At 38.4% G+C, this 12,368-nt stretch overlaps 1 protein-coding gene across 1 annotated transcript in view; it reads right to left on the bottom strand.

Moving 5' to 3' along the window:
- Window positions 1–11,658, bottom strand: part of LGSN (lengsin, lens protein with glutamine synthetase domain) — a 61,322-nt gene extending 49,664 nt beyond the window's left edge. The window contains exon 1 of the mRNA XM_053938446.1: window positions 11,545–11,658. Within this exon, the coding sequence (XP_053794421.1) occupies window positions 11,545–11,658 (114 nt within the window). The remainder of the gene's footprint in view (window positions 1–11,544) is intronic.
- Window positions 11,659–12,368: the final 710 nt, after the last annotated feature.

Below are 12,368 nucleotides of genomic sequence, written 5' to 3'. Positions count from 1 at the left end.
CACAGAAGAGTTGGAGTTGGTTCTGAATGCTAAGGAGGTTCATCTCTCAACTTGCTAATGAGGACAAACACAACATCAGTACAATTGTGACTAAATTTAGAAGAGTTTTCTGAGGTGATAGAACTGGTTTTTTTATACAAAAAGGTGCTGAATATTCCCACAAGGGAAAAGCTTGTTTGTGTGTTTCTTCTACATCTCTGCAATATATATTTTTGAACACAGTGTTGGAACATACAGTTCATACAATGTGATTGAGTGCTTTTACATTTTAAACTGTGTTAAATGGATCCTATTTCACCCCTACTGAGTTTGTGGCTGAGAACAAATTAGACTTCTCCGCAAGAAAATGCCTGGAATAGGCTGCTTTTCTTATCAATTTATTTCACTACTTAATGTCCTTCAATGTAGTAGGCCAGTATCTGCAATAAAGTGCATTATTAACATCTGTTTTCATAACATTTTCCCTATGGGGTTCAGTGAAGCCCAGCACTATGGGACATTGTTTGTGAAATACAACAGTTCATGGACAAATTCAAGCACACTAGGGTCAGGGTGGCCAAAATCGATCCCACCCACCTATAATCTGGATTTTGGGGCTGAATATGCCTGGACCAGAAATGACTTCTCATGCTACTTAAACTCCCACACCTGCAAGCAATATTACAGCTGCTGGACAGAAACAGGACCCTCAGGCCTTGTGTATATCATGTTTGTCCACATTTGGTGCCTTACAGTGTGCAGTAGCCTGGGAGGGCAAACACAACGGCCCACATGTCTGCAGCAGTGCTTTCCCCATTCCTGATCTGAGTTCTGCAATACCCATTTAAGGGACATGGGGTAAAAGCACAAACAGTTTTGGGAAAACACATTTCCTCATTTTACATGAGGTTTTGTCTTCCTGGGTCCATTATTTTTTTGCAGTCTTTTTGGCATAGTGATCCAACTTTATCTGCACTGTTGATTATCTGCCAGCCTGGTGCTTCCCCAAACTCTGAGACAAGGAAGATGTGGGTTCACCATCGCCCAGAAAAAAGGTGATGGCCAAGGTCTTGAATTTCTTGGGCAAGTGCTCTAATTCCCTAGCTGCTGAACAACAGCAAGTATTTCCTCAAATGCAGCTCAGGGCTGGGAAACGCCAAGGCGATGTAACCGCCTGCAATGAGTCCCTCCATGGCAAAGTTTCAGCCTCTAAACAAATGTAGTGTAAATGACCAAGCTGTGCCTAGTGTCCAACCTGCTGAAAATAGTTTTTAGATCTTAGGAAAAACTCTAACTTTTCTTCAGAGGTAAAAAGCAACTCTGGCTCACATAACAAGCATAATGTAAAATTGCCAGATCTTGACCCCTCAGTGATGGATCCACTGTAGTGGTGATGTAACAACCTCCCGTGCAAGAGATTTAGCAAAAGTACGATATGGCAAAAAAATCAAAAGTGGTCTTTTCTGTCCACTGTAAAATAGTCTAAAACATCAGTTAATTCTCAATTAGACTACAAGGAAAAAAACCTAGAAAAAAATTAGTCTCCTCTGTTGATTGATTAGAATTTTGTAGCTTGTTTTTTGAGGCTTTATTTGTGTAGGTTGCTGACCTTGGCAGGAAAGTGACTTGTATCTTGTAGGAGCATCTTGTAGGAGTTCCATCTGACTTAAAGGAAGAATTTTTAAGAAATCATAGAATCTTAAACTATAGAACCATTAAAGTTGGAAGAGACCACCAAGATTATCAAGTCCAACCTCTGAGCAAACACCACCTTTTCAACTCAACCACAGCACTAAGTGCCTTGCCCAGGTATTTCTTGAACACCCCATGGGATGGTGTCCACCTCCCTGGGCAGCCTGTTCCAACATTTGTGGTCACCCTTGTACTAATTTGAAAGCAAACGAGTGGGAGATCCCAAGTCAGAAATACAATTTAATAGGAAAATTAAAATAAATGCAATAATACAGAAACACTGACAGAGTCAGAATACGACCTGACACCCTGTTGGTCAGAGTGTTAGTAGCAGTCTGATTAAATGGTGGCTGCAGTATTCCTAGAGTGACAGATGTGGTTCTGTTGAAGCAGTGATCCTGTAGAAGGGTTTGATATTCCTCTAAAGGTCCAGTGGTGGTTATGAAGCTCTTGTACTCTGGGAATTCAGTGGATAAGGCTGCTGTGGTGTTCTAAATCTCTGATCATATCCAGGTAGGAATGTTTGGCTCCTCCCCCTGGGCAGAACATTTCACGATGGGATGATGTAATTTTATCAGAAATTCAGTGAGACTCAATGGCCCATTAACAGATTTTCCCACTGGGGGGAGAATGGGACATGGAAGAGTCACCTGGTTTTAGCTGGCCCATTAATCCCATTAATAGAAGATATCCCCCAGAGTTATAAGGGATGAGTCAAGAAGGAGATAAGGAACAATGCCCCACCTAGTTTTAACAGTTTACGAAGATGGTGATAGAATACTTACCTTTGGGTACATCTTACATTGTAACCTAAGATAACTCTCAATGAAGAAATTCTTCCGGATGGCCAAGCTGAATTTCCCTGGCAGAGCTTGGGTTCATTTTCTCTTGTCCTATTGCTGGCTGCCTGGGAGAAGAGGCTGACCCCTACCTGGCTACAACCTCCTTTCAGGCAGTTGTAGAGAAAGGTCTCCCCTGAGCCTCCTCTCCTCCAGGCTAAACAACCCCAGCTGCCTCGGCTACTTCTCACAGGACTTGTGCTCCTTTGCTTTTCTCTGGACTCGCTCCAATCCCTCAATGTCTTTCTTCCAGGGACAGGCCCAAAACTGGACACAGCACTTGATGTATGACCTCATCAGTGCTGGTGCCAAGAACAGAGGGACAGTCCTGCTGGCCACTCTATTACTGATACAGGCCAAGATGCCATCGGCCTTTTTGGACACCTGGGCACACACTGGATCATGTTCAGCTGCTGTTGACCAGCACTCCAGGGCTTTTCTGCTGCACAGCTTTCCAGCCGCTTTGTCCCCAGCCTATAGTGATGCCTGGGGTTGTTTTGACACAACTGCAGGACCCAGTACTTGGTCTTATTGTACCTCATACTGTTCATCTTGGTACATTGACCCAGTCTAACCAAATCCTTCTGCAGATTAAATTTTCATTGGTGTAACGTATGGAAGATTTTATATCTGTCCTGATGTTTTATTCTTTATAAATACAAATGGAACACAATAAAGACAAGCAAATATTCTAATTTTGTATGTAAAAGCATCTGATATGTGTTTATACATATCAAGTATTTATATACACCTAAGGAAAAAGGAGGTAAAAATAATTGTTCCCCATCTAGCCATCTTAAATTAGGAGTCAGGTTCATACATTTCACCAGAAATGTGATACTGAGAAATCTGGAGGATGAGCAATTGGCAGTTAAAATATACTTAAATCAAATTGCAAGATAACTGTTGTTTAATATTCTACTTTGATGTAACTTATTTTCTGCTTGACACATCTGTTAAGCTGCAAATTCAGAACTGCTCTTTGTTGAGACTCTGAATACTCATCGCCACCTAATTTGCTAGGGATCACAGGAAAGTACATTTGTATTCCACTATATTACACCACATCTCAAAAGTACATATTGTAGTTTAGGTCACAAAGTACATGACAGTGAAAAGGTTGCATTACAAATTTAGTAGTGATCTTTTGTTTGATGGTTGAAAACATTGTCAGTCCCAGGCTGGTCATCTGTCTGTCTGTCAGTCAGTCTGTAGGAGGCTGTTGGTGAAACCTGTGAGCAATCCCTATCTGACTTCAGGCAAAGGTGTTTGGGCTGGTATTACCTCTCTCATGGACTGGATTGTCTCAAAGTAGATTAGAAATTGAATGCACAAGTGTTTTGGCAGCCAAATCATAGAGAACTAAATAGCACCTTTGGGGGCATTAATGGCTTCAACTGAGACAGGTTCAGAAGAGACATTTTCCCACAGCCTGATTTATGCTTTTCATGTAATTTAAGTTGCTCATCCAAAGAGTCTGAGCTTTCAGACTCTTTTTTTTTTTTTTTTTTTTTGCTAAACAATCATCTCCCATACCTGAAAGTTTTCTAAATTTTTTTCTTGGTTTATTAAAGTGAATTGGACCACCTGTGGTCATATTCATAGGCTGTGACAGTATATGGTACAAGGAACTTTCCTTCCAGGAATCAAATGGTGATGCAAAGTTGGGGTATCACTTTCTAAATCACCTGCACACATGACCCCACTAGGCACAGTGCACTCCAGGGTTTATGGCAGAACAAAGCAGCCAGTTACTGACACAGATTAGAGAAAAGCAAAACAGTGCTGAAGAAACACCACTGTTTCTGGTGGTCAAAGAAATTACTTTAGAGCAGCTTTCCTCATCATCCAGACCTGACTACTGAACTGCTTATAAATGCTTCTGTCATACCCACATGCCTGGACAGCATACACTGAGCTCTGCAGAACACTGCTTGACTCATTTTCTCATTTTATTACACTTTTTTATTACTTTTTTTCCTTTCAGGTGGAAATATCTTTTTTTTTTTAATCTAATGTTTCAACATGACAGTATTAGATTATGCAAAGCAAAGAATTAGTCTATAAAAAGTGGCATTTAAGCATTCTGTGAATAAAACATGCCCACTCTTGTTTTTTTTCTTTTTAACTATGAAAAGACTATAATCTCTGGGGTTTTTTTTTGTTTGTTTGGTTGGTTTTTTTTTCCAAAATTCTGGCAAAAATTTTCCCTTGAAATTAACAATTCCAGCTACAAACAGACCTGAAACTTGTGGTCAGATGCATTGAGACACAGTCAACACAGTAGGGCACAGCCCCTTGGGAGCAGGGACCCTCAACAGCCACAGCCACAGCATGAGATGTACCAGGCCCAGGGGCCACCCAGGGTGCTCAGCCAGGAGCATCAGGGTCCATCCAGGACACCAGCCACCTACAGCAGAGGTCTAAGGTCTAAGGTCCATCCAGGAGACAGGAACACCTGCTCCACAGCTCAGGCTCAGGAGAAATAAAGGGCAGGTATCCCTGGGGGAAAGGGTGAGGGTCGCAGAGAAAGCTCATCAGAGCTATTACAGTCAATTCGTGCTCTCAGGACCCTGACATGTCTCACCATGAAGCAGCAGCAACACTTATTACAAGTCTTTTTCATTGCAGTTTTCCTACAAGTAAAAAAAAAAAAAATCAGTCCCAGGGCTATACCAGTACCAGTGTTATCAAAAACATCTTACAAGTTTGACAGTAGAAAGTTTTATCTGATATTACATTTGATCTACCTTGAAAACCTTCTAAATGACTATTCTATATCTTAGTACTAGATATATCAACACTGGACATAATTTCTTATCTTGCCATATCCCTTATAGATATTTCAGTTAAGGTCTATGCTGCTGGTGCAGTGCAAGTATAAAATAGAAAGCCATTTTTAACCTCAACAGAAGTTCTTTAAACATAGCACAAGGCACTGTAATAAATACAGTATATTAAATACAGTAAGTTGTGGGGAAAAATGGAAAAGAAAAGACAAAGGAAGTCAAATTGTATGTTAACAAAAGGCAGCAAAATGAACTTGCATCATTTTGGTTTAATTCTTCAGTTGAGAATCATACCTAGTTGTCAGAAACCTCCTTTGGATGTTTATTTTCAGTGATATTTCTGGAACACTGTTTCAGCCCAGCATAAAATTCAACTCACACAATTATTGTTTTATTTCTTTTCCATCAAAATTTTTCTAGTAATAAGAATTCCTGGCATTGCATTTAAAATAAAAATATTTTCTTGATTGCCCTAGGATCTGACCTGGCATGACTCAATGTCCCCACTGCTGACTGGCTAAGGTAGTGCCTTGCAATAATGGAAAATGTATACAGGTCTGCTCCTTCTGAAGAGAAGCAGCTGAGGAATGTGTTTTACAGGAGATACTCTGCTCTTCTGAGATGAACTGGGAACACAGATATCTCTGAGAGACTCTCAAATTCTACAGATCTGCAAATTTGGGGGAGGAAATATATTAGCCACAAACCTTTAACATTTACAGAAGATAAACATAAGTGTCCTGCTTAAGTATCTGATCACCACAGGAAATATCTGGCCTGCTAGATGCTTTATTTGTAAATAGCCTATAGAAAAAGGTAGAAGTAGAGAAAATGTAATCACCCCCAAACCCAATGTATGCTAAAAGGAAGTTTTCTAAAGTCAGCCAAAAGGGACTTTTTTTTTTTTTTTTTTAAGGCAGTCTGGTCTCTTTTTTGGAGATTTGATTCATTTCTTAAACCAGTAGTTAAGTTCATCTATCCCCAGAGATCAAAAGCTAAGATTTACCCATGGATGGCTTGTTTTTTAAGCCACATTTTTAAAAACTAGGTAGTGAGGCTTATATTCAAAACAAATGAAAACTGAGGACACAAATCTATCCTTTACATTTTATGCATGAACATCAATTTGATGCCATATTTCTTTTAGCAAGGTGGAGGTGCAACTTTAGCACCCTCCACTCCTTGAAGAAATTTAAGCCCAAGTAATTTTGGATTGTACCTTGAGCACCAAACAACAGGCCAACTGGATAAAAAGGGTACTTGCCATCATTCTTGCTCTAGTTGTCATTGTACACAGAAGAACATAGTGATTTGGCCACAAAACACAAATGCATAAGGGAATATGACAAAGTAGGCATAAACACTCTTTTGGGCAAACAAGAGAGCAACCAGAGTTCTAAGCACTGATACTTTTCCAGAGGTGTTTTACATATATTATCTATGATGCTCTAATACCAACATTCATCACAGAAGCACTTCAAAATTCAGGTCACTCTTCTCCCAGTGCACAACCTAGTTTTTACTCTATGGGGTCAAGATGTCTATTGTCTTCAGTCTTCACAGCTCAGTGAAATGGTCTGCATTCATTCTCCAAATGCTTTATTTCCAGAAAAGGAATGCGCAGAATAATTTGTTGCTCATACCACTGTCCACAGTGGGCTGAAAGCAGACTGCAGCAGAGCAGATAGAAATTATCTTTTCCTGGGATTTGCACATATTTTAGACATAGTGTAGCATCAGCCCTACAATAACTGCAAAGATAAAAATTATTATAAAGAAATAATTAATAATGATAATTCCCTGAAATCTGAAATGGAAAAATTATTACTATTTTTGTTGGGACCTTTACTTACTTTCTGCTCTTGTGCTCCTATATGTGTTGGCCCTACAAGTCATCCACAGGCTACGTGGGTCTATCCATAGCATCTGTACCTGACTGAAGGGCAGGGAGCTTACAGCACTGCTTCTCACAGAAAGAGGAAAATTCCAGGCAAATTAGGGCTTTTGCATTCTTTAATACCGTAGGCTCCATTATAGTTACTTTTGGCAGGAGGAGGATAAAGTGTAGTTTAAATCTTGGGATTTACTGGTCCCAGAAATAAATATAAGGAAGTTAAATGCATAGCTCTACAGAGTCCAGGCCAGCACAGACATGGATGTCAGATGATATTTAAGAAACCAGGTATCCTTACAGTCAGCTTGTATACTCCAAAAATATCAGTAACAAGTACAAGGGCAAAAGTTACTCAGTTTTAGATTCAAACTATTGCAGACTGACTGCTGAGATGCTTGTGCATGTAATTGGGTTAGAAAATATTCCACTGTAAAAACTTCTGGAATTCTGGATGCTTTTCTGAGAGAACAATATATGTGAATACTTACAGGTCTTCAAAATTTTTTCCTGGTGTGAATCAAGCATGCTGTTTTTGCACAGTGAAGCCAAGACACACTTGGTACCTATTTCCTGCAGTTAATGTGCAGGAAATATACATTCACATTTTGTGTCATCCCTGCTTGTCTGTTATCCCATGATCCCAGATGGACTACTTTTCTCAATGTGCACTGGTATGTCTACCCCAGAAGGTAAAGAGCAATAAAAGAGATCAAGAGAGGCCTACAGGAGAAAAAAGTCTCTGTCTTGGGTAAACACAGTATCTTGTGCAGCCAAGACTATAAAATACAGACACTAGTTCTGGTGCCCAAGAAAATGGGAAGAGATTAATCAGAATATCAATTAATCAGAATATCAATCAGCCTAGCTTTCCACAAGTTTGAAGAGCCCTTTTTTATGGGTAGCTTTCTATGAAGCTGATCAATCCTGGGAACGTTCTGTTAATAATCAAGACATATTAGTTGCAGTGATGCACATACTGACATTTATCTCTGATTACAGTGGTATCCAAGTCCTCTAAATTGGTAGTTAGTGTAAATCTCTAGACACTTCCTATCTAAATCATGATTTTAAAAAATACATTTCCCATCTTTCATTCTCCCACCTACAAGGTTGCTTAGCCTACTGAACCACATACAGGCAATCAGCAGAATACATTGCTCAGAGATACTCAAAGCCACCTTTCTGTTACTTCCTTGACCTTTTCTCCATGATAGATTAAAGTCTGGCTGGTGTCAAGTAAGGACTTTTCAGAAGTGTAAGCATAGCTGAATTCTACCCCCAATCTAGAACTGTACATTATTTCTACCATCATGAACAATAATTGTCTCAACAAATCAGTATTTAATCTCCTCAATGAATTTAGATTTTTCAAGAAGCTTTTCAAAAGATTCTGTCACAAAGGCTCTTTTAAAAAAGTTCAGTGTCAAGAGAGGAAGAAGGAAATTCTTCTCATGGTAACTGGTCAAAAAACAATCAACTAATACTACAAAGAAATGGCAGATTTTTCATAGAGAAGGAAGGTGCCAGAAGAGTCCCTCAGGTACCTGTGTTTAGACCTATGATATTAAACGTATTTTAAATGATCTGGTTAAGAAATAAAAAGTGAGGGAAAAAATCTCCAAATGGAACAAAATTAATTACAAGAATCAGCACTGGAAAAGACTAGGACAAGGTTCAGAGTGGTTTTATATGCTCCTGTATATGCATGATAGAGGGCCAAGTAAAATTCATCATTCATGAAAGCAAATCCATACCTATCATTGTGAAGGGGAACAAACCATAAGGTTACAAACTTAAACTTATAAATACTAGACTTCAAATGACCATGAGGAAGGTGATCCTGGAAGTAGATCTTATGTAAAGTTCTCTGAAAACATATTTTCAGTGTTAAGAAATGATCAAAGCTGAAAAGAGAATATCCAGAACTGATATGAAACCTGTAAAGAATCAAATAGAAACAAGGTTCTGTGATCATATCCCAAAGAGACACAGTAAAATCAGAAAATAAGTATAATTGAAGATTTGTAATTAAATAAACTAAGATTTATGGTAAAAAATTGAGAAATTGGAGATAATTATGAAAGAAAAAAATTATGAAATTAGAGAGAAGCATACCCAAACTGTTAAAGGCATAGAGAGGATGAATAATGAACAACTATTTATTGTTTCCCATAATATAAAGACAAGGTGGAACACAATGAAGTTACCAGGCAACTGGTTCAGAACAAAAGAAAGTATCTTTCCATGTGACACATAATAAAACTGCAATATTCATTGCTACAGGATATTGTGGATGCCAGAAATACATAGGCTTAAAAAGAAATTAAACAAAATTAATGGATGAATTAATGCAAGATCTCCATTCTGAAAGTCCCAAAGCTTCAGACAAGTGAAACTTATAGCCATGTGAAAAATTAATTATGCCCTTGTCTTTCTCAAAATATCTACTAGTAGCCTCTGTCAGAGACAGATCAGTAAACTAGATAGATCTAACAAAGTTGTTCTTATACTTCAACACAAGAATTCAACTCTTTTTTTGTTGGAAGTATGAACTTCATTCATGTTCTAAAATGAGAATAATTTTTTTGAAGTCATGGTTAATCTTTCTATTCATGGCTAGATAGAGATTAGATAGTGGTTACAAGCTAGTGGTGAAATTACTCAGTTTGATGTTGTCTCAGCTCTGGAACTGAGTAGAAGCTTTTGTCATTTGATGGCTGATTTGTATGATAGGGTCAGCCTGATTCCCAGAAATGAGATGATTCCATCCAAAACCCATACTCATAAATAAAAATCTGAGTGAAAAGCCCATAAGTTTTGTATACTTCAGCCTTCTTCATTAGCAGGAGACATGGATTGGGGTACATCACAAGGCCTGCACTGTCAACCTTGTGCATAAGGTTGGCAATCTTGTATGCAAGATCTTAGGATGAGCTTATGTAAACCCTCAGTAATGTAACAGAAGAGTAATTTTCCAAAAAATATTGATTCTATTCAGGATTATTCCCTGGACCTAAGCAGTTTTCAGGACTGTGGCCCTTGTCTAATTTTAAGAAGTGTAGGGAATGAAAATTTCAGACCATTTCTCCTTTCCATGGAAGAGCTCCAATCTAGAGCATAGCAAGTGACATGATAGGAAATGGGAGGGAGTATGAACATAGCCCATGTTAGTAGATTTCATTACTTTCAGTGATGAAGATGACTGGAGTTTTGCCTATTCTTTTAGTATGCGTTTTCCTAACAGATAAGAAGGCAATGTGCTGTTGAATAGCCAAGGGAAGGTGATAGGGTAGGCAGGAAAAGGAAAAAGCAGAGATTCTTTCACATCTTTATTACTAATGCTTAGTTTATAGGATGCCTCCTAAACATAGTGAAGGATTTAGAAACTATTGAAAACCAATCATAGAACCACAGAATCACAGAATATAAGATAGAAGAGACCCACAAGGACCATTGAGTCCAACTCCTGGCCCTGCAGAACACCATCCCCAAGACTCACACCATGTGCCCAAGAGCATGGTCCAAATATTTTTCAAACTCTATAAGGCTGGTGCTCCCTGGGGAGCCTGTTCCAGTGTCCAACCACCTTCTGGGTGAAAAACCTTTTTCTAGTATCTGACTTAAATCTTTCCTGACACAACTTCAGGCCATTCCCTTCGGTCCTGTCAGTGCTCACCACCTTTGGCTGCTCTCTAATAGTTTAACTTTCTTATATTGCAGCAACCAAAACTGCACACAGTACTCAAGGTGAGGCCACATAACTAGTTCAGAAAAGACAGTACTACTGAGACTTCTTGCTAATAATAAACAATTTGTTTTTTCCAAGCTGTGTAACTCATTTTTATTTTTCTGCATTGTTTTCATTTGAGTGTGCTTCCTCCATGACTATTGTGAGAAATTTAAGAATGGTAATAATTATTTTGTGGAATATAATTGTTTTTCATCAATGTTGTTAAATACTCTTGTTTGGAAGACAAGCAGATTGCAGGACATGTGGATTCTGAAGTATATTTTGGTCTGCAAAAACCATCACTAGCTGTTCAGATATCACAGATGATAAACTAGGTACAGAGACAGAAGATAGAACAAGTTCAGATGGTTTCAACACTGACAAATCCATACCTAAAAAGTTCCATGAGAATAGAACAAACAAGCCTATTTAATAATAATTTAGCAAGTTTTTGTTACTAAATATATTGGGAAGAGACAATCCCTTGATACCTGTTAAATTCCAGATAGTCTGAGATGTGACTGAGATTTTTTCTGCCAGTTTGTGCTTACTGCAGAGCATCGTTGTCATTCAGGCACCAGATCACTGTATGTTTGGCATCAATGTCAAATTTTTACTTACTGCTAAAATGGGGCTATGAAATCTGAGGTCTAGAAGGATAGGCAGCAGTGGGAGGATGGCAGGAACTGCTTGCACAGACATGGCATGGGGGTTAGATTTCATGATGATCAGCATTTGAAAGACAGCAGCGAGCAGCTAATTGTCTATAAATGACTATTCACCAGTTCAGCAGGGCAAATTCTAATGGTACTTAAATTCAATAGCCTGCTATACAATCAGACAGATTACAAATTAAATCTTTTGAAATTACAGCTTTCTTACAAAAAAAGCAAACAAATAAATGAGAGAAAAGAATGTTTTCATTTGTAGTGTTTGCACATTGATAGATTTTTGAGGTTTAGATTGACTTAAATGCCACTTAACCCTTCTGCACTCAAAGAAATGGATTGATTTAGCTGAAATATTGCAAGAGGTTTTCACTCCAGCTATCCATTTCTGTCCTCTCAGGAGATAACTGCTTACTTTGCACAAAGTTGCAAGACCACCATACCACTAAATGTTTTAAACATATTTTCTTAATTAATTTGTGTTTCTGGTTTTGCTTTTACTTGTTACTTAAAACTGAAGTGCATCTGCAAAAGAAGCTAATTTTGTTATGCAAATTTTTGGTAGGCTGATGCATCTATAAAATAGGAAATAACATATTTCAATCCTATTTCTTATTCTCTCTAGGTATATGAACACATCACTCTCCATGATACTTCTGTCTTGAACCTTCTTAATTGGTCTGAAATAAGCTTGTTCATCAGTTTTGTATTTCTATCCCACTGTGTCTTCTATGCCTTGAGAGGCGCACAAATAAACCATTTAATCTTGGAAGTACC

Source organism: Vidua chalybeata, chromosome 3, assembly GCF_026979565.1.
Source record: "Vidua chalybeata isolate OUT-0048 chromosome 3, bVidCha1 merged haplotype, whole genome shotgun sequence".
Taxonomy (NCBI): domain Eukaryota; kingdom Metazoa; phylum Chordata; class Aves; order Passeriformes; family Viduidae; genus Vidua; species Vidua chalybeata.
Note: the sequence above shows the minus strand (reverse complement) of the source record. Positions and strands in the feature narration are given on the sequence as shown.